Consider the following 22809-nt stretch of genomic DNA (forward strand, 5'->3'; position numbering starts at 1 on the left):
CGGGACAGGGCCGGGCAGCCGGAGCAGCCTCGCCGAGCTGCAGCCGGGCGGACATCGCCCTCTCCCGCCCGAGCCGGGCGAGCGGAGCCGCAGCTGCACATCCTGGGATTCCGGGCAGCAGGAAGAGCTCAACCCCAGCGCCCGGAGCTTCCTCCGGCCGCGGCCGCGTCCTTGCAGCGGCACCTGCCCGCGGAGCTGAGGCGAGGGGGATTGTAGGGTGGAGATCAGGAAAGGCTCTGCCCCCAGAGGGTGCTGGCACTGCCCAGGCTGCCCAGGGAATGGGCACGGCCCCGAGGCTGCCAGAGCTCCAGGAGCCTTTGGGCAGCGCTGCCAGGGGTGCCCAGGGTGGGGTTAGGATGGATGATCTTTGTGGGTCCGTTCCAGCTCAGGACATTCCATGATTCTGTGATTCACCTCCCCACCCCAGCCCTTCCCCTGCCGAGCTGCAGGAGCCGTGGCTTTGCTTTAACCTCAGCTCTAAACCAGGCTCCAAGCTCCAGCTCCAGTGGGGATCCTCCACTGACAGCCATGAACCACATCTCACCATCAGGTCTCAGCATCCAGACAGCTGAGATACCACTTATGATCATCACATACCCAGAGCCAAACACCCTTGGTTTTAAAAAAGATCATCTTTATTTACATTTTTCCAGTTCTTTACATTTGGGGGGTTAAAACCCAGGACAAAAATTCTCCCCAGAAGCCGTGGTAAACATGGAAAACTGCGAGTTTACATTTCAAAACCCAGTTATAAATTGCACAGAAGTCTTAGGTTGTACAGAGCCATCACAAATTGTTGTATAAAACCCCAAAATCTGTAAAGAGAACCACAGGAATAAAGAATTACAGCCACGAGTAGTGGTACAAGAAAGGGCACAAGTTTTGTGGGTTTTACCCTGCCAGTCTCTCTTGGGGAGGAGGGATGGGACATTCCTGTTGCAGATAGTTGCAAATATTTTAAAATATAGAATAAAACCCAAATGGAGCCTAGAACACCCTGTATCTCCTGTCTTGTGCTGGCTCAACAGGAAAACGTCCTAGCAGAAAATATTTATTTTTACAAAACTCCTGGAAGTTCAGTGGAAAGCTAAAAAAGAATCATTGTCAAAAAGAAAGAAGAATCTTTGCATCCCCCAATTCCCCTTTCCTCATGTCCTGCAGGCAGTGGGACAGCAGATGCCAAAGCAGAGTTTAGTTTAGGACACAAACAACATTGGAAAAGCCAAAGGTATGGGGGTGGAACACGTGGAGAGCAGGAAAAGAACAAAACCGTGAAGGACATAAATGCAGCAGGAAAAAAAAAAAAGAACTGATGATATTTTTGGTGTTTTCCATTGGACACTGAGTTTGGAAACAATTAACTCACAAGTTTCTCTCGTGCCCCACTGCTCCCCCTCCCCATTTCAAACAAACTCAAAAACAATTGCTTCAAAGCCAGGAATTAGAATGGATCCCTGCTTGCTGAAGTTCTTTCCCCAGAGCTGTGATCAGAAAAATGGGCTTTTCCTCTTTAGTTCAGTGTTCAGCAAGAGGAGGGAGGGATGACCAAGGGCCTAAAGGAGCTCCCCAAGAGGTGGAATCAGAGGCTGTGGACAGAGGGCAGAGGGGTTGATCCTCTCAGGAGAGGGTGAGTCCAAACTCAACCCCAAACCCAAACACTGGGTTTGCCCCACACCCAAAGCCCTCCCCAAGGACCTGCTGACAGTGCCACCCTGCAGGGAGGATCAAGGAGAGCTGGACCAACCCCTCCATCCTGCAGTGCTGGCCATTTCAAAGGGCTCCATAAAACATCAGCCAGGCTCTTTGGGTCAGGCTCCACTTCCCTGCACAGCCAAGGCAGGGCAGGAGGGGTGCAAAGCACTGATTGTCACTTTTAATCTCAACTCTCCTGCACAACGAGGCTGCTCAGAGCCAGCCCTGGCTGATGGCTGCTGCACCCTGCCTCTGAGGGGCCCTGCACAGCAGCTGGGCTGGGGAGCAGCCCTGGCCCCCAAAAGGATGAACACCACCCTGAGGTGTAGCTCCAGCCCATTCCTGCTCCCTCCACAGCAGCTGGTGGTGATGGACACTCCTCACCAGACAAGAGTGTCCCCATTTGCTGCCTGCTTTGCAAAGTGTACAGCAGGAGGTCCCAAAGACCAGGTTGTAGCAAATATAATTGGGGAGAGCAAGCTGAGGTGCACAGGAGCACTGCAGAGACAGGGCACAGCACAGGCTGGGTGGGGGCTCCTCCTCCACAGCCTCCACCATGGATGGGCCAGTCCCAAACAAAGGTGGAACAAGGACATTCCCAAACAAAGGTGGAACATTCCCAAAGGTGGAACAAGGAGGACAGCTGCTGGCTGGGAGTCTGGAAAAACAGCCCAGTGGCTCTGGCCACAGCAACCAAACAGCAATCTCATTTTCTAGCCAAGGAACACGGGCTGGACACATCAGCAGCAGCTCAGCCCCAGGGATGGAGGAGCTGGGAGACCAGGCCTGCTCCCAGCCCTTCCTGCCTCTCCCTGAGCCTGCCTGGGTCAGGAGCCTGCAGCCCAACCCAGCAGGTCCAGAAGCATTGACAGCTCACAGGAATTTTTCCAGGGGTGTGGAAGGGATTTGGGTTGAAGGATTTGCACAGCCAACAGCAAGGAAGGCCATGGAGCTGCAGACTGAGCCAGGCAAGTCTGGTTCAGCCATGTGGGAGGAAGAGGAAGAGCACTGAGGAAGAGCTGTGCCTGCCTTTGGCCCATTGTAGATGAGAATGATGCTCATGGCAGCACCCAACAAAGGAGAGCCAGAACCATGGAAGCTGGGCAGAAGCATAAGCTGAGAAGAGAATGAAGAAGGATCTTTGTGTCTCAGACACAGATCACACCCCAGGCTACCTGCAGTGACAACACTGAGGCAACACCTGCCTGCTTCAGCCATGGGATGACCAAAGTGGGCTGTGGGGAGGAGCCTTCTTCCACTCTCAATAAGTTTATCCAAATGGCTCTTTAGGAGCTGGGGCTGGTGGTCTGCAGCCCTTCCAGCCAGACCTTGGCTGTGCCATCTCCATCCTCCCAAAGGCAGAGGCTGCTCTCCCCCTCCTCCCCTCCAGCAGTGAGCACTGCCCAGGACTCCTGGGCCCCTTGGACAAGTCCTGGCTTTGGGACACAGGGCCTGGGAAGCAGCAGCGCTGCAGTGGCTGCTCTCTCCAGAGCCAAGCCTGTGGTGCCAAATTCCCTCCAGCCATGGGGAATTTTGAGCCTGGCCCTGTGGTCAGGCCACACCGTGTTTGTTTTCCCCAAGCTGCCTTGGCAGAGTTCACCACCCTTCCTGGTGAGAGCAAAAAAACTTCATTTTGTAAGAAATCAGCAAGGTGCATTCCTGATTTGGCATGAACAGGCACATGGATCAGCATCAGAAATGGATGAAAAAGCACAGCATTTCTCATAGAATAATTTATTAAATACAGCATTAAAATTTGTATTTCTGAATTCAATCATTAAAAACAACTTCATCTCATATATATATATATATATATTTATATATATTCAGGGACAATGACAATCACTCTATCATCATTGGTGCATCTTGTGCCAGCACTGCTCAGAACGGCACCTTTGCTACACTACCCTTAAAGCAGTTCAATGCGTAAAAAAAAATAAAATAAAAAAGCATTTGCAAAGAAAGAGTGCAAAGCAGGGCCTGTCCCAGCTGCCTGAAGGGTGTGCAGAGGTGGCTGAGCAAGGAGGCAGCAGCTGGAAATGCTCCTAAAGGTCTGTCAGGTATTGCCTGCCCAGCCTGGGGCCGTGTGGGGAGCAGCTCTGAGGTGCCAAAGGTCTGGAGACCACAACTCCAGCCTGGCTGGCACCTGTGGCTCTGAGGGATGTGGTTGTGGTTTCCTCAGCTTGGGCAGTCAATGCTAAACAAGGTATGTGTGGGGAAAAGCACAAAAGAAAAATTGCAAGAAAACCCAGCTCGTTCCCCCAGGTGCCAGGCGCAGCAGAGGCTGCAGCTCCCCACGGGTTGTGTTCATTGTCACATTCTGCTCAGGCCCAGGGGACACACAGCAACCAGGGCCACCACAGGGCCCTGGCAGGGACAGCCACTGCCAGGGACAGCCCCACAGACAGGGGAGGGATCCCTCGGGCAGGGCCCCTGGGCAGGCTCAGAGGTAGCATCAGACAGACTTTTGTGATTGACGGTCACTTAGCTGCAGCCTGGGAGGAGAGGGCACCCTGCAGGGACATGGAGTGTGGTCTCCCCCTGCTCCAGAGTGAGCAGTGCTGCTGTTCTGTGTGCCAGGGACCAGCAGTGAGCCAGGCTGGGCTGTGTCCCACAGGGCTCTGTGGGGAGAAGGACATCCCATCCCACACCAGGATATTCCCCAGAGCTCACCAGGGCTTATCAGCAAGTGTCCCCACGAGCCCCCCCTGTGCCCATGGCCACTGACACTGCCATCACTCCCCCCACAGCTCAGGTACAGTGAGGGTTTGTGCTTTTGGCTTTTCTAAAGTCCCTGACCTTCCGAACCTGCTTACTCCAAGAAACCTCCTGCTACCCTTAGGACCTCTGAGGACAAGGAGGAAGGGCTGTCAAAACCATTTGTGGAGAGCACACAGCCCCTGAAAGAGGGGAGCAAGTGCCCACAGCCCAGCCCTCCCTCAGAGTGGGGCTGTGCAGAGTCAGGAGTGTTTCAGATAAGGCATCGCAGGTGCTTTGATAGTAAAGCAGTTAGTGTTGACTACAGTACTGGAACAGGCTGGCCCAGGGCACAGGGCCACATCCAGCTCCCCAGCACTTGGAGGAGCTCCAAGGGGAGCTCCAGGGCCCCATCCAGCTCTCCAGCAGCAGCAGCAGACTGTTCAGGTTCCCTGACCTCTCCTACACACATGCAGGCTGCTCTGGCTGCCCTTTTTGGTTTTTTTACCCCCTCCCTAGAAAGAGACTTCAAAAGCCCAGGCTGGGATGTGGCAGCTCCCCCCCAAAGCAGCCAGAGAGACAAGAAGACGCCTTGTGCTGTACCAGACTGTGCCACAGGCGGGTGCCCCGTGGTGCCAGGGTGGGCAGTGCCAGCGGGGTCGGAGCAGGGGAGGGCTAATTGCCATTGCTGATGCTGGAGTTGGCACTGCTGCAGCTCTGCTCGTAGGATGGAGGTGCCTCTGTGGGGGAAAGGAAGAATGAGAGAGGTTATGGTGGGTTTGGGATGTTCCCTTCACCCCAGTCTGTGTGACCCAGGGCAGAGTGAAGCAACCCACCAACACACCCTCCCTGCCAGGGCCCCTCAGCCTGCCCAGCTGAGGTGCAGGGGCTTTGTAGGGTTTGAGCCAGCCAGTCCCATCCCTGCCCTGATCCCCATGGAGGTGAAAATCACAGCCTCACAGTCCTGTTCTGTTCCTCCCTTTCTTTCCTAAGAATCCTCCTGTCTTCCAACACCTCCAGATCACTCGTGCTCCATGTGCCCCAACCCAGGGCTGAAGTAAAGCATGGAGTGTTCTGTTACCCAGTGCAAAGAGAGGGGCTGATTTGGGTACAAATGTGCCAGCACACACTGCTGGCCTTGTCACCCGTGCACAGCCCCAGGGACCCAGCACAGCTCCAGGGATCCAGCACTCACTGCTGGCCTTGTCACCCCTGCACAGCCCCAGGAACCCCACAGACACTGCTGGCCCTGCCACCCCTGCATGGCTCCAGGGATCCAGCACACACTGCTGGCCCTGTTACCCCAGCACAGCCCCAGGGACCCAGCACAGCTCCAAGAGTCCAGCACACACTGCTGGCCTTGTCACCCCAGCATGGCTCCAGGATTCCAGCACACACTGCTGGCCTTGTCACCCCAGCACAGCTCCAGAACCCAGCCCTCACTGTTGGCCTTGTCACCCCTGCACAGCTCCAGGGATCCAGCACTCACTGCTGGCCCTCTTACCCCAGCATGGCTCCAGGAATCCAGCACACACTGCTGGCCTTGTCACCCCTGCACAGCCCCAGGAACCCCACAGACACTGTTGGCTCTGCCATCCCAGCACAGCTGCAGGATTCCAGCACGCTGGGATTTCCCCAAGCTGCTCCGCCCTGGACACTTTCTCAGCTCCCACCCACACAGCTTAGACCAGCTGCAGGCCCACTCCAAGTCAGACAGAAGATTTCAGTGACATCATTTTCCTGGCTGTGCTCCCACCAGCCTCACCACAAGCCAAGAAGTTTTTCTATCAGTGGGAGGCTGAAAGCTCTTTTAAGAACAGGGAGATCCTCTCACGACGAGCCCAGGGCAGGCCTGGGCGTGGATGTGGGAAGGACAGCTGGCTTGTACAGCTGGAAGAGGGGACTCCTCCAGAGGCTAAAGCAGGCAGAGAGCTGTCACAATCCCTCTGACAGCAGCCTGCAGCAGGCTGACTGAATCCCCAGATCCCCAGCAGTTCACAGCTAGCAGAGACTGAGGTAGGAGCTGTTCCTCCCCAGCTGCAGATCCCAGGAGTGCTGCTCACCATAGGGGTATCCCCACGTGCTGTACTCTGGGGGCAGGATGAGAGAGCTGGCTGTGGGGACAGGCACCACGTTCCCCTCAGCATAGTAGGGGACAGTGGCTCCCGTGGACAGGCAGAGGGTGGGGTGGTTTGGGGAACCCGTCTGCTCCGAGTCCGCCCGAATCTCCTGGAAGCTCAGTCCTGGGGCGTAGCTGAAGGGCTGCTGCTGGGAATGGCTTTTGGTGGGGATGGAGACATTGTCCATGGGGTGATAGCCACTGGCAGCCTCCTCTTCCTCTGGGGGGGCACTGGGGACCACCACAGATGGGATGTGCTGGATGGAGCGGGAGGGGCTCAGCGGGACCCTGTTCACAGCAATGTTTCCAATGTAGATGGGGAGAGTGACAGAAACCTCTGGAGACTTGAGGGAAACCTGGAAGAGAAGGGAAAACAGTGGCATCCTCATGACACATGTCAGTGGGAAGGTTCACCTGATGCCTGGAGCACCCAGACCACAGTGCTCAGCCTGGGAGGGGGCACAGAGCCACGGCCCAGCCCAGGGATACTCCAGATAAACTCACCTGGATGTAGTAGTCAATGTGGATGAGGCTGCAGCCCTGCAGAATGGACTGGGGCAGTGCTGGAACCAGGATCTGCTCCTTCCATTCTGCATGTTTCCAGGCTTTCACCCCTGAGCCTTCCACCTCGGCGATGGTCCTCAGGTCGTAGATCCAGCGCTTGGATTTGTAGGCCACTTTCTGCACAGACAGGAGAAACACAGCTGGCTCAGAGGCTGCAGGTGGTCTTCTGTCTCCCACAAATGTAAACCAGGACACAACCCCACCCAACTGCTTTGTCAAATAAGCACAAGCACAGACATAAGAGGCATATTCCAGGAATACCCTTGCTGTGTGACAGACTCAGCAGGGATAAGCAAGACAAGTTCTAGATCCTCTTTCCCCAGGAAGGCAGAGAGGACCAGAGGTGGGGATTTGGCTGCCCCAGTTTCACAGAGGCCCCAATAGGGTGGAGCAGCAGCACAGGGCAGAGGATGGCCCCATGGGCACCCACCTGGAGCAGACTGGCCACCACAGCGCCGGTGTCGCGGCCGGACTTGTTCTCGATGTCCGTGCGGAGCTGGATGGCCTGGCCCACGATGTAGCCCTTCAGGTCAGATGTGGCTGTCAGGATGATGTTGCCACTTTTCACAAGCTTGTAGTTGAACTTCTTGGTGATGGACATGGTGTTGGGCTGCTGCAGGACGGCACAGACAGAGGTGTTGGCTCAAGAGAGTCAGAGAGCCTCTGGGAAAACACTCAAGAGATTCACAACAAGCAAGCAGATGAAATATTTGCATCTAAGAGGATGCAAAGAACCAGCAACATGGCAATGCCACAGACAACAGGTCTCACTTCTCCAGCCCCACAGATCTACTGTCCTATTAGTTGCTTTCCCCTCCAAAGCAAGTTCCACAAACCCAAGTGCCTCCAAGCACCTGAAGCTGTTGGCCAACATGTTTCTCTGCATGCTGAAAATTCAGATAAACCTTTCAGAGCAACACACACAAGGGTCAGAAATCACCTGGAGTAGGCACTGACAGCAAGGCAGGAGAGATGAGGAGTCCTTGTCCTGCTCTTGCATAGTCACAGCACACAGTCAGAGCTGTCCAGCCACTCAGTGACTCCTCAGACAGCAGGACAAGGACAAGTGCTGAGTGTTGGCATTTCCAGCCATGCCCTCCTCGTCCTTACCTCGATGTCAGGGATGTCGTTCAGGTTGAGAGGGCAGAGAACGTAGAAGATCTTGTTGCATTTGTAGTCCTTGGAGAAGCGAGGTGTGTCTATCACAGCTTTCACCTGATGCAGGACCTTGCCAAAAGGGCCTTCAAATGATGTAGGAGCAGAAGCTGGAGTTGAGAGAGAAAGAAGAGGTCATAAGGCTGAGCCAGGCCAGATTCTGAACTGGAAGTATATGCAAAATCCAAGGCTTACAGGGAAGGGCCTTCAGCCACTTTTCTGCATCTTACCTGGCAGCAGGAACTGGAAGGGAAAGTTGTGTTCTCCAGCTGTCAGGACCCCTGTGGAAACAAGAATGAAGTGTTCATGGGACAGGCTGAGAGGCTGTTACCTTGGAATGTGTGATCTGGGAGAGAGAAGCCACCACTCAGGAATCACACACCACCTGCTCTGCTGCCACTGGACAGCTCTAGACCCAATGGGCAGTGCTTGAGCCAACAGGAGCACCTGCTGCCACCCACCCCTCCCTGGGACAGGAGAGGTTCTGTAGGAAGATATCCTATAAATAAGGTCATTTAGGCAGGCTCTAAGTGACCCCAGTGCCACAGCAAGTGGTTATCCCAGGCTGTTGACACAGGACACAGAGCAGGGCTGCTGTGGGTTTATTTTTCCTCAAGTCAGTCCCCTGTCAGGCAGTCAGGGGAATGTGAGAAATCACAGGCACTGTCTGAGGGTGGCAGGGAGTTCTGGTGGGCATCAAGCCACTCCACCCTCAGACACATACCAAGCCCTTCACAGACAGGGTCCAGGAGCTGGAACCAGAGGTACACCCACCCCTGGACCCAAGAAAGGACCTGCAATACCTCAGCCTGGCTGTTGGGACAACAGGAGCTCAGAAAAATATTGCCACATCAACCTTGGCACTTGTTTCCTTCAACCACTGCTCTGCAACAGTCTCGAGGGCCCAGGGCAGAGCCAAGATCCTGTGCATGGCTGAAACAACAGATTCCTACTCCCCAACTCCATCCACCCTCCAACACTCCCAGATCCCCTCCAGGGCAGTGTGACAGCTGAACTGAACCCACAGTGTGATCCAGCAGCTCCTAAAGTTGCCTTCAGTAAGAAAACCACCGAGGTTTATCCATATTTGTTAAATCCATGCATACACAAGAGGTTTTGTTTTTAGAGTGGCAGAGCTGAGAGGGACACCTGGATGCCCAGTAAATCGAGCTGTGTTTGTTCTGCTCTGCAGGATCATTGCTGGAGGTAGCAAAGCCCTCTCTGGCTGTTGCTTTTGTTGTTGCAAGGCAGGGGGAGGCAGCTTGGCCTTTAGCAACGCTGGCTCTGCAGAGCTGACAGACACCGAGCCCTGTCGCCAGGGGATTAAGTGGATTACATGGAAGGGGGAGTGGGGAGGAGAGGAGTAAATCCTCCCCACTGACACAGCAGCCCAGGCAGGACTTGGTGCATCATTCATGCTGTGAAAAGCCAGATCTCTGCCTGTCTCCTCATCCCCAGCCACCGCATGGGGACGAGGCACAGGGAGTGTGTCCCCACAGCGCCGGGACAGAGGGATAAACAATCCAACACACACATCGTGGATTTCTGCAAAGGGAGAACACCCCCCTGCAAAGGGACAACAGCAGAGATGGCTATTTGTACTCTTTGTACACTGTGGCCTCACAGAGGAGCAGGATTTGCCCACTGCCATCACCTCCCTGCAGATTCCCCTGCGGTTCCCCGAACAAACCCGAGCTATGTAGGCTAAAATGCAGCACCCGGCGCTGTCAGCAGGTGGAGGCACCAAGCCAGGCTGTGCCCTCGCTGCCAGGGCTGGGGCTCAGAGCTGGCAGGCCCCGAGGCAGCTGTGGGACCCCTGCCCTGCTCCCTCCTGGGCAGCCCGGCTCAGTGAAGGTGCCAGCTGAGCTGCAGCAGGTGCCTTGGCAGGTTCAGGATAAAGCCTGGTTAATGTGAATGACTCCATGAGCCCAGCCCTTGTTTGCTGCCCTGAGGGTTTCTGTTTTTAACAGGCACCATTCAGCATTGATCTCACACCCATTATCTCTATTTTAGAAAGCAAATGGCTCACTGGAATACATCGACTGTCCTGTGCAGCTTCTGCATTGCAGCACAGGGACTCTGCACCTGACAAGGAGTGGGAGCAAGGGCTGCTCCTGCCCTGCACAAGGGAGGTGGGAGCTCCAGAGGGTCACTGAGAGAATTCCACTGAGGATTTCCACCAGGAGAATTCCCAGCTGTGTGACATGCAGAGCCCCACAGGAAGGTGCAGGCAGTAATTCTGAGCCTCCTACCAGCGGCATGAAAGTTCACAGACTTTCCAGGACCCTTAGGATGAGCCCACAGACTCCACCAAATACAAGTCCCTATTCTACAGGGAAAAGGGACTGCCTATAACAGGCAGCACCATCCAAGAAGTCATTTCTGTCCAAGTCCTGCCCAGCTCAGGTGCACCAACAGAATGTTGGGCTGGAAGTGAACCTGTGAGCACTTTCACAGTTTCTAACTCCCACAGCATCACTGAGCAAGGCCTTGAGCTCTCCCAGGAACACATGTGGACAGCATCTCCCTCAGAGGAGATGGTTTGTGTGGCTCACTGGCACTGAGGCAATTTCTGCACAGGCAGCCCAAGCTCTGAGCAGGTCCCCAGGTGGGAACTGCCCACAGGTCAGCCCAGACCAGCCTGATGGTCCTGACCCAGCCCAAGTTTCCTGTTAGCTGTGACCCCCTGAACAGGCTGCAACTCCCTCCTGCAGCTCCTGCCCGCAGCAAGCTGCCCACGAGGGCTGGACAAGGCCCTTCCTGCCCTTTGCAGGCAGACAGGAGGTCCCAGAGCAGCCACCCCAGACTGAAGCTGTTCCTGCCACAGCTCACACTGACCAAGGGCAGCATCTGGCTCATGGGCACAGAGCCCTGACCCAGTCCTGAGCTGAGCAGGGAAGCACAGGGAGCCCTGATCTCCACTCCATAGAGCAGGGAGATGCTGCAGGTGACTAAGAATGACTCTTGTTTACAGACCTGCTCCTTCCAGCCCACTCCCCTTCCCCTAAGAAGGAGAAGCATCTTTAGGCATCCTCAGTATCCCAGAGGGGGCATTCCAAGGCACCCCCTGGTACAGAAAGGAGCTCAGTGCCAGGGCTATTTCACAGACAAGGGTTAACAAAATTAAGATAAAGAAAAGCCAGTGGTCCTGACTGAGATAGGACACTCCTGTGAAAGCACTGGCACAATCCAGAGTGCCTGGCAGAGTGACAAGGCAGCAGAGCCCACAGGTGAGCTGGGTCCTGCCTGCCTCCCACTGCAGCAGGAGGAAAGGCAGATATTCAGCAGCAGGAGGAAAGGCAGATATTCAGCAGCAGGAAAGGCAGATATTCAGCAGCAGGAGGAAAGGCAGATATTCAGCAGCAGGAGGAAAAGCAGATATTCAGCAGGAGGAAAGGCAGATATTCAGCAGCAGGAGGAAAGGCAGATATTCAGCAGCAATCTGGGCTCCTTCTTGCTTCTCCTGCAGAGGCTCCTCCAGCACGGGCACAGCAAAGGCTCCATTTGCAACTTGGAGTTACAAAACCATTTCTGTCTTCTGCCTGGTGGAAAGTTGGCAAATCCCAAACCAAGCACCCTTACAATGGGAAGGGAGGTGGCAACTGCCTCTAAACTCTCCAGCTGGCAACTTTGCTCCAAAAGGCTGAGCTTCCATTCCCAAATGCTGACTAATCTTGCTGTAATAGGGGAAATCTGCAACTTCCCTTGTCCCAGCTTCCCTGTGAGCATGGGCAGGGCACAGACTGACCTTGAGCCAACACCCAGGTACTTCTGCCATGGAAAACAGGAGCAAACTCAGCTCTTGCAGTGTCAGTCCAGCACAGTGGCTGGACACTGTGTGACACAGGGCAATGTGTGTCTCACCAGGCCTTGAACAGATCCTCAGATCAGAGCAGGGGAGATGCAGCATCAGGCAGAGTGTCCAGAACCTTCCCACAACATCCCCTGTCCAATTCCAGCATCCCAGCAGTGAGGGGAACACACAGCCCATGGGGAGCCACTCATCACCCCTGTCCCTCCAGCCCAGAGAGCTTCAAGCAACATTCCAGGACATTTAATGTGCTAATTCCATCTGCAAGTGGACTTTGTAACAGAGCCTGTTGTTGGCAGCAGGCAGGGATGAGCTGGTTTCCAGCCATGGTGGAGCCCATGGCCACCCCAACACCTGCCCTTTCCATCCTCCTCCAGCACCAGAGGCTTTGCCAAAGCCGTCCCCAGCCTGGGCAGGGCACAGCAGGGCAGTGGGGCCTCAGCACTGCTCCAGGGGGCACTGAGACCCCTCAAACAGGGGCAGCTCACAGACCCTGTGAGGGGACAGGGCTGTGCCAGCCACGCCAAGCCAGCACCTCCCCATTCCCAGCAGCCAGAACAAAGGCCATGGTGTCCTCAGATGCAAAAAAGCTTTTCCTGAAGTTGATGTGCAGCTAAAAATACCTTGAGAAAGTCGTTAGGCAGCAGAGGCAGCAGGCTTGGCAGGGCTCTGCTGTGGGGCCATACCTGCAGCAGCCTGTCCCCCTGATAGGAGCCAAGCCAGCAGAGATTGGCCACCCCCACACAGCCTTGGGAAACTTCCTCCCAGAACATTCCTGCAGGGAAAGAAGCTGCTGCCCCAGACAGCCTGGAGAAAGCTCAAGTGCAGATAGCAGGAGCAGTAACAACACACCCATAGTGCAGAAGAACCTTGGGGATGTCCCTGAGCCCAGCAGAGATAGGGCTGGTGTCTCATTCATGGCTCACCTGCTCCTCATTGGGGCTGGGGTTGTTCACTTGTACCACTGGATATGGAGGAGCCCTGGAACATTTCATTTACAGAAAATTCCTTGATCCAGAGGGATCAAGTCTTCTGGATCCCCAAGTTATGCTGGGGTGCCACCCAGAGAGACCCTGCCAGGCTGAAGGGGCTGGGCCTGTGGAACCTTGGGAAGTTTGGCAAGGCCAAGTGCAAGGTGCTGCCCCTGGGTCAGAGCAGTCCCAAGCACAGAGACTGGGCAGGGAATGGATGGAGGAAAGGCCTGAGGAGAAGGGTTTGGGAATGGTGGTGGATGAGAAGCTCAGTGTGCCCCAGCCCTGTGTGCTGGCCCCAGAAACCCCCCTGGCCTGGGCTGATCCCAGCGTGGGCAGCAGGAAAGGGGGGACTCAGCCCCTCTGCCCTGTTCACACCCCACCTGCAGAGCTGCCCCAGCACAGGGAGGAGCTGGAGCGGCTGGATGAGTCCAGAGGAGGCCATGGAGATGCTCCCAGGGCTGGAGCCAGGCTGGGAGAGCTGGGGGTGCTCACCTGGAGAGGAGAAGCTCCAGGGAGAGCTCAGAGCCCCTGCCAGGGCCTGAAGGGGCTCCAGGAGAGCTGGGGAGGGACTGGGGACAAGGGATGGAGGGACAGGACACAGGGAATGGCTCCCAGTGCCAGAGGGCAGGGATGGATGGGATATTGGGAATTGGGAATTGTTCCCTGTGAGGGTGGGCAGGCCCTGGCACAGGGTGCCCAGAGCAGCTGTGGCTGCCCCTGGATCCCTGGCAGTGCCCAAGGCCAGGCTGGGCAGGGCTGGGAGCAGCCTGGGACAGTGGGAGCTGTCCCTGCCATGGCATGGAGTGGAATGAGGCGATTTTTAAGGTCCCTTCCCACCCAAAGGTTTCCCTGCACAGCACAGGGCTGCACCTCTGCATGGCAAAGCTGCCACCATCACACCCACGGGGGCTGAAACGACCCCATGTCTGCATTTACACTGTGAAACAAATGATCCAAGTCCAGTTCACTCCCCCAGAGCTGCTGAAAGTGTCTGGGCTCTGCTCTGAGCAGTGACCCCTCCCTGGCTGGTGCTGCCAGGCCCCAGCCCTCCAAAGCCATCATCCCTCCCTGCCCACACCCTGCCCTGCCTGCAGCTGCCCAAGGGCTGGGAAATGCCCTCCAGCAGCCTCTGCCTGGCACAAGAGCAGGGCTGGGGCTCAGGAGGAGCCAGCCCACAGGAACAAGGACACAGCCCTGCCTGCTGTGCCCCACCCACCTTCCCTTCCCAGGGCTGTCTGGCAGCTTTCTGTGCAAACAGCCCGGTCTGACAGCCCTGTGGGGCCTGCTCTGCTGGGCTGCACGTTCCAACCAGTGCCACTGTGGGGACACTTGCAAATGCTCCTCCCAGGCTGCTGCCCCAGCCCCAGGGTCCCTGTCTGGTGGTCACAGGGGGTCACAGCCATCCCTGCACAAGGGTCACGGCCACCATGACAAAACAGGAGCTCCAGGGTAGCAGAAGGGAGTCAGGAGGTGCCTTGGTCACACAACAGACCCAGGTGAGCTCATTCCCCTCCTGTGAAGGCTCACACAGATGTGACACACAGCAGGCTGCAGGCCAGGAACCACACATGTGGCACAGCACACACCTCTGCCTCACCAGGCTTCACCCACAGCTACCACACAGCAGAAGAGGTGAATAATCCTGTTTATTCTCCCTCCAGCCCCCAAAGAGAAGGATGATATCAGCTCTGAAGCCACCTCTAGGAGCCTAGGAAGTGTCCCCACACCCCAGGGGACAGAGAGTGGCTGAAATGCGACTCCTGCCCCAAGCCCTGTCCCTCCCTGTTGCAGACATCTTCTCATGAAAAATTCTTTCCTTAGGATTTTTCCTCCTGAGAAGCTGAGAGACCTCAGGAACAAAGCGTAAACAATGATTATCTGCTGCTGTGGAATGCAACAGGCGCATCTGGGATTGGTCTCATGTGGTTGTTTCTAATTAATGGCCAATCACAGTCAGCTGGCTTGGACAGAGAGTCCGAGCCACAAACCTTTGTTATCATTCTTTCCTATTCTTAGCTTAGCCAGCCTTCTGGTAAAATCCTTTCTTCTATTCTTTTAGTATAGTTTTAATGTAATATATATCATAAAATAATAAATCAGCCTTCTGAAACATGGAGTCAGATCCTCATCTCTTCCCTCATCCAAGAACCCTGTGAACACTGTCACACCTCCCCACCAGTCCCTGCTCCCCCCTGGGTGCTAGAACAAGAACAGGCTGCACCTTTGGAGCACACAGATTTTTTGGTTCCTCTAGCAGAGAACAGCAGGCCAGACCATATGGCAGCTTCTCCCTGGCTATTTAACAAGTGATGCATTGACTGTGTTGGCCAATTCAAGGAGCACAGAAAGTGCCTGTGGCCCCTGTGCCATCACTTGCAGCAATGTGGCTCTTTCCTCCTGCTGCCTAAAGCCAGCCCTGGGGAAGGCAAGGTGCTGAGTTAGACTGATTCTGGTGCTGCTGATGCTCAGCTTGAGTGCTCTCCTCTCTAGGCTCTCCAGGCAGAGAGCAGGGAAGCAGAAGGTTTGTGTTTTCCACTTTGGGGAGGAGAAATGAGCAGCCCTAGCTCTGCACTGTGCCACAGGAGCCCTAGTCCCCAGCTAGAGGCAGAGATGCCAGTGTCACTGCAGTGCCAGTCCCCAGCTACAGGCAGAGCTGTCAGTGTCACTGCAGTGCCAGTCCCCAGCCACAGGCAGAGATGTCAGTGTCACTGCAGTGCCAGCAGCCAGCACCCCACTCACCCCTGTCCTGCTCCCTCTCCTCATCCACCTTTGCAGCCAGAACACTGAATATTAGATAAAAGCAAGGGGCCAGAGCTCTTTAGCTCTCAGGAGGCTCTACCAGCATGAATTCTGTGCCAGGGCACTTGAGGTGATGCTGAGCCACTGCAGCTTTAGCACAGGACTCACCTCAGCCTCTGGTGAGTGGAGTTAATACAGGGGATTACAAACTGCCACAAAGGAGGGGAAATGCACACATTTTCTCATGCCACAGCAGGCACAGGTGTCACTGAGGGAGCAGCCAAGAGCCAGAGGAGCAACCTGCCAGCAGGCACAGGCAAAGCCAGGAAAGCTGAGCTCCAAGGAGAGCTCTCCTGCTCTGTGTGCCAGTGATGGAGCACAGCCCCAGCAGGCTCCACACTCCCTGTCAAGGCAGCAACTCTCCTGCTCCAGCTCTGCAAACACACAAACACACAGCAGGAACAACCCGCCATGGATAATGCTGCTGAGATCAACCTTTCTGTACCACAGGAGGTGCAGCAAAGCACTCAGCACTGAGGTGAGGGCTCCACTGCTCACAAACCCCTGTGTCAGCAGCTTCCAGAGACATTCTCAATGAATTAGCAGGATCTGGCAGTGTGGCAATGCTGCAAAAACCCCAGAGGATTAACTGCTCTACTGAGGCAAGAAATTGGGAAGTGCTGAGGAAGCTGCTGTGACCCAAGGCAACTGCAGAGCCCTCAGTGTGGCTTTCCTGGGCTGAACCTGCAGTTCCTGCTCTGAACCCAGCAGCACAGCATGGCCAGGAGCTGGCACCAGAACATCCTCAGTGCCTCAGCACTGCCCATGGACACCCTGATGCTGTCCAGGAGCATCACCTGCTGCTCTGAGACCTCCTGCTCACACAGAACAAGCTGCACAAGCCTCACAATTCTGTTTAGTCAGGCCACCAAGATTTTTAAACTCAGCTGGGAGCCAGGATTGTTACCCTGTGCCAACTGCTGGCCATGAAGGTGTTGTGCCAGGCCGGCAGAGAACCACCCCAGGGAAGAGGTGATGCACAGCTGCCCCTTTTATAGCTCTGTGCAAGAAGTCTGCCAGCAGAGGAAGCATGTGGAGCTGCCAGGAAATCCCTGCAGTGCCTTCAAGCTAACTAACAAGCTGCCAAAAGAAAGGTCAGCTGGAAATTACAGCCAGCTCCCTGCATGAGTTCAACTCAGGTACAAGGAGGGAATGAAAAAGACCCAAAAATGTACTTACAACCTACAACCCTTCCACAGGACAAGAGCTGTGTGTGCAGCTGGAGATGCAGGCAAGGAACAGCCCCACGGGGGTACAGGCACACGATGGACCTGCTCCTGTCTGGCTGAACAAGGGCAGAGGCACAGCAGGGAGGGGGAGAGGAGCAGGAGGCTCTGCAGAGTGAATCACTCCATTATACTGGAGCAAGAGAAGCAGCTCTGTGTCCCGGAGCTGGGTACAAGCAGTGCCATTCTGTGCTCGCTGCCACTCCATCCCTGCACTGCTGACACCTCCAGAAACCCCACAGCCCCCACCCCTCCCCTCTCGCCTTTCTTTGCAAAAGGAAAAATCAACACCAGCGAGCAATCAAAGTCCAAGTGGGAAAAGTAAATACCCTCTTAGCCTCCCCTCCAGGAGGCAAGTAACAACCCCCCCTGTGACCTCTGTGGCACAGCAGCAAACAGAGCAGTGAGAGGCTCGGCAGCAGCTGGCACACCCCACACTTCCCAGCAGCTTTGAGTTCATTAAACCCTTGGCCTGTGTGTGATTGCCAAGGCTACAGCACAATCCCCTGCTCCTCAGGGCTGCCTGCAGCTCCTGCCCAGCCCCAGAGGCTTTCCCAGGGCACAGAGGATGCCCTGCTTGGGCAGGGACAAGCCCTGAGGGGATTGTCCCCACTGGGTTCTCTGCAGCAGCACTTGCCACCAACCTGCTCCAGTGGCACAACCAGGTCCTGCACACCCTGTTCCAAGGTGGGGAGAGAAAGGAAAGTGCCTTAAATAAGTGCCAAAGTGGGCATCTGGGTTATTTCAGGGCCTGCCTCCTTGTTCATGCAATGAAAAAACCCCAAAGCAGTGTGTAATACAAAAAGCAGTGTGCAATACAAAAAGCAGTGTGTAATACAAAAAGCAGTGTGTAATACAAGCAGCAGCTAATGCCAGAGGAGGAGCTGCCCCCTCACTTATTTCAATGCAAAGGTGTGTGGGAGGAGAAGTGTGGAGTCACTCTTGGAGGCTTACAGAGAAATCTGAGCCTCGACAGTTTTGCAAACTCCTCTCCCCTTCCCCCCACGTGTCCTCAAAGAGCACAGATCGGTGTTTTTGAAAGTTACTGCTCAGGATGTGGGAAGGGATAGAGTGAGGCAGGCTGTTTGTCAGGCTGAGCCTGCTCCCTGCACCACCTCCTGTGTGCCAGCACTGGGGCTGAGCCACTCACCAGGATGGGCAAGACAGAGTCCCATTCTCTGTGTGGCCTTGGGGACACCTGGGATCCTTCCTCAATCCAGGCCAATGCCATCAGGCTGGATGAGCCCCTTTCCAGAGAGCTGGGGATGGTGTCAGAGGCCAGCCTGGAACCACCCTCTGCCCCAGGGCACAGCCTGGCTGCCAGTTTGCCCCCAGCAGGGACATGCTGCTCCTCCTTACCTTTTATAAAAATGCACTTGTTCAAAAGGAAGAGGTAACAGCATTGCTGTAGTGGGGGCAAGGCAGGAACAGAAGAGTCCTCTGAGGCAGAAGCAAATTCCTCCCTTCCCCAACTCATTTTCAGCAGTGACATCCCCAGTGTGGATGGGGCCTCTGGGGGCATGGCAGGCAGGCAGCCCCTCCACCTGGCACCAGGGCCTCCCACAGTCCCACCCTCCCTTCTGTTTGCTTTGTGGTGGGAGAAGGTGGGCACAGCCAGCCCACACCTGGAGTGACAGGCAGGGATCCACCCTGGGGGCTTTGCATGGATTTTTCTCGGGTTGCTGTTGTTAATTGCTGCTGTTAAGATGTGCAGGATGTCTCTGTTTCAGCCCGTGCGTCTGAAGAATGAGTCAGAGCTCTTCAGTTTTTGGTCTGGAAGTAGTTTATTAATTCTTATCTATAAAGTTTTCTTTCTGCTCAGCAGGGCAGCCACAGGCACTCTGTGTTGTCCTTTTATACTACAAACTACGTATAACATATTTACACTGAATTCCCAATACCTATCACCTGTGTTAGACAGTGCACTTCTACTCTGAACCAATCCCAAAGTGCCAACATCACTGCAGAAAATGGAGAACGAGAATAAGAAGAAGAAGAAAGGCCAGACACGCACAGATTCCTGCATCTTGTCCCCATAACCCCCATACCAAAAATCCTAAAATCTACATTTTCACCTTGTGAAAATTTTATTATTATACTATTTAAACTTTTGTGACTTTCAGGTCCTCATATAAAGCTGGTAACTTGCTCCAGGGGTCATAATCAAACCCACAGGTGTTTTGGGCTGTGTGCCAGGGTCTCTGAGCCCCTGGGGGGCTCCTTGACAACTCTGGACACCTGGAGGGATGCACTGAGCTCTGACAGTTTTTATTCTCCTGCAGGACCACACCAGATGCCACCAGTAACCTTTGCTTGTGGTGCTTTGTCACGGGTGGCAGCTGGTGCTGTGGGCCAGCAGCTCCTGTAGGAGCCCTTGCTTGGAAATGCTTCCAACTCCCCAGACTCACCCTGGGCTCCTCTCATCACCATCAGTGACCTCCCCACCCCACAGCCCAAGAGCCTGCAGGCCAGCCTGCCTCAGTTTCCCCTCCCAGCCGGGTCAGCCCTGCAGGGAGGCACCCAGGGAACACCCACATGGGACACTCCATCTGTCTGGGGCTCCTTCATGCTTTTTCAGGAGAGGCCAGGGCAGCTGAGAGCTATTCCTGGAAAGCCTAAAAATGCCACGGCTGAGTCAGCACCGAGGCTCTGCCTGCACCAGGCCATGGAGGGCTCCCCCAACAGCCCTGCAGGGCTGAGCGGTGCCAGGACACTGCTGCCAGCAGCCCCTCAGAGGAGACAGACAGACAGACAGGCAGACACAGAGGCAGGGAGGTGGAGGAGCAGCCCAGACACGCATCAATGTCACAGGGAGGGCTGTGACAGCAGACAGCTCTCTCTCTCTGTCCCTGTGCTGCAGGCTGGAGCAGTGCCAGCCCCCAGGGCTTTTGTTCCACATCCCTGCAAGCCAGCACAGCAAATGCCAGGGTCAGCTTCAAAGCCATCTCTGCTGGGGGACTCGGGTCTAAAGGCAGCATTGACACTGCCCCATCTCCATCCCACTGCTCCCCTCCACCCTCCCAGGGCCCAGCTGTCCTGTCTGGGTGCAGACACGGGACAAACCTGCAAGTCCAGGGCAGTAATTCCTGAGCATGAAGGGCAAATCCCCCATGGCTGCAATCCCACACAGAGGGACTGCCCACTCTCTCCCCCTCTGCTGGGAATCAGGCTGAGAGCTCCCAGCAGCTGGGTCCACACTCCTTGGACACAAAAAGCTGAAGAGCAGAGGTCAGCGACTGTGAGTACCCAGCACACTGCTCCAGACCAGCTGCTGATACCTGGGCTGGGCTTTCCTCATGATCTCACTGCAGCTCTGCAAGGCAGGACAGGAACAGCACCACAACACCTCAGTTTCCAATCCCACAACTCCACAGGGACAGAATTTCCCTTCAATTCCCTACACCTAAGGTAAATCATGCACTGCTGTTTCTTGCCTCACTGCCTGCAGCTGTGGCAGCTCTGGGGACATCAGCTGCCCCTTCAGTGCCACTCACAGCCCAGGCTCATGGTCTGTGAGCAGCTCCAGTACAGAGACATCAGCTGCCCCTTCAGTGCCACTCACAGGCCAGGCTCTGTGGGCAGCTCCAGTGCAGAGCCAGCAGCCCAGCCCTGCTGCCAGCCCCAGGCTCTGCTCAAGGCTGGCACAGCCTGTGATACCAGTGGGTGACAGAGAGGTGTACAGGAGTCTGGGTCCCAGAAAACCAACAGCCAAAAGATCAGGGTTTCCCACAAACACTCCAAGAACTGGGACTACCAAATTTTGGCCACGTTTGGATGTCAGGCCTTCAACGGGCACACTTCAGCACATGGGGTTTTTTTCCCATCCTTCCCAGTTCACTCTAGTCCTAGTTATCAAGGGAATGGCTCCCAAGGGCAGCCTCACAAGAACTGACTGCCAAAGCAGCTATCAAAGTTTTCCAGAGGCTGCAAGCCCCACAAGCAGCACACCCACCTCTTCCCACTCCACCTTCCTGCCTGGCTTTTCCACTGCCCAGCCTGCCCAGCACACAGATCTGACCACAAGATCACAGCTCTCCCTCCAATCATTAAATATTAGAAACAAAAGTTGGAAGGAGCAGTTTTCAGTGCAGTTGCAGGTTTAAACCTCTCCAAAAGTCCACACTCAGTTGCAGCCTTCAACTCCCAACTCATCTAAGCCTGCCACAGACATCTTATATGAAAAATCCTTTCCTTAGGATTTTTTCTCCTGAGAAGTTGGGAGGCCTCAGGAACAAAATGTAAACAATGGTTATCTGCTGCTGTGGAATGCAACAGGTGCATCTGTGATTGGTCTCATGGGGTTGTTTCTAATTAATGGACAATCACAGTCAGCTGTCTGCACTGTCTCAGTCAGACACAAGCCTTTGTTATCATTCTTTCTTTTTCTATTCTTAGCTAGCCTTCTGATGAAATCCTTTCTTCTATTCTTTTAGTATAGTTTTAATATAATATATATCATAAAATAATAAATCAGCCTTCTGAAACATGGAGTCAGATCCTCATCTCTTCCCTCATCCTGGGACCCCTGGGAACACCACCACATGAGCCCAATGGTCTGCAGCACCTTACAGACCCCCTGGGACTGTGCCCCCACCCTGACACCACAGCTGGGCTCTCTGTGCTCAGCACATCCAGAATCAGGCAGGAATGGCTCCCATTGCCCTCCCAGGCAGTTTATCTCTGACTGCAGCCCCCAGGCTGAGAGCCAAGAGCCAGCCACCCAACTGTCTCCCCTGGCAGGGACCTGAGAGCCAGCAGCCCTCTCACCAGTTGCTGCAAGAATGAGCTCAGTCTCCCCTCGATGCTGAAAGCTCTGCTTGGGAAATTGCTGAGCTAGCAGAAACTGCCATTTCAGTTTTACCCATTTCCTGTAACATTACAAAACAGTATCAGAGGGCTGAGCTCCTGCTACCCTGGGCTTCTGCCATGTTCCTGCTACAGCAACTGCCTTCAGCAGGTGAATACTGGCACATCTTGATTTCAACAGCATGAATTATTTGTGGTAAGGCTGACCTATTTATCAGCAGAAAGACAGCATTCATTCAGGCCCAGATCCCCCAGAGGCTCTGGTGTCACTTTACCCACAGGACAATACAACTCCGTCACGATCTCTGCCCATCTCACTGGGAGCAGGGGTAACTGCCCTAGGCTGATCCTGCCACGCTCCTGGAGCACAAGTGATACATCCACACCCCTTTCACAGCAAACTACTGGCTTCTGCTGACCAGCTTTGAGCAGTGTTGTGTGAGCACCATAAACACACATGGGAAGCAGAGCAGGGTGAATGACACAGACATCTTCTATGAAAAATCCTTTCTTTAGGATTTTTCCTCCTGAGAAGCTGAGAAGCCTCAAGAACAAAATGTAAACAATGATTATCTGCTGCTGTGGAATGCAACAGGTGCATCTGGGATTGGTCTCATGTGGTTGTTTCTAATTAATGGCCAATCACAGTCAGCTGGCTTAGACAGAGAGTCCAAGCCACAAGCCTTTGTTATCATTCCTTCCTATTCCATTCTTAGCTGGCCTTCTGATGAAACCTTTTCTTCTATTCTTTTAGTATAGTTTTAATGTAATATATCTCATAAAATATTAAATCAGCCTTCTGAAACATGGAGTCAAATCCTCATCTCTTCCCTCAACCTGAGACCCCTGTGAACACTGCCACAGGTGAATTCACAGAGAATTGAGACAGGGAGTCCCTGTGACAGCTCTGCTTCAAAAAGACCAGGGTGAACCCACAGAGCCTTGAGACAGGGAGCAGTCCCTGTG

The 22809-nt window shown here is 54.7% G+C and overlaps 1 protein-coding gene across 1 annotated transcript in view; it reads right to left on the bottom strand.

The window, feature by feature from the left end:
* Positions 1 to 3912: 3912 nt before the first annotated feature.
* ARRDC1 (arrestin domain containing 1) overlaps positions 3913 to 22809 on the bottom strand; it is a 37845-nt gene continuing 18948 nt past the window's right edge. Inside the window, exons 3-8 of the mRNA XM_054284403.1 lie at positions 8458 to 8508; positions 8183 to 8337; positions 7503 to 7685; positions 7013 to 7189; positions 6453 to 6864; positions 3913 to 5129 (exon numbers count right to left, since the gene is read on the bottom strand). Of these exons, the coding sequence (XP_054140378.1) occupies positions 5065 to 5129; positions 6453 to 6864; positions 7013 to 7189; positions 7503 to 7685; positions 8183 to 8337; positions 8458 to 8508 (1043 nt within the window). The 3' untranslated portion in view covers positions 3913 to 5064. The remainder of the gene's footprint in view (positions 5130 to 6452; positions 6865 to 7012; positions 7190 to 7502; positions 7686 to 8182; positions 8338 to 8457; positions 8509 to 22809) is intronic.

This window comes from Melozone crissalis, unplaced genomic scaffold (genome assembly GCF_028551555.1).
Source record: "Melozone crissalis strain CALT ecotype California unplaced genomic scaffold, PUWL_Pcris_2 ptg000041l_1, whole genome shotgun sequence".
In the NCBI taxonomy this organism is placed as follows: domain Eukaryota; kingdom Metazoa; phylum Chordata; class Aves; order Passeriformes; family Passerellidae; genus Melozone; species Melozone crissalis.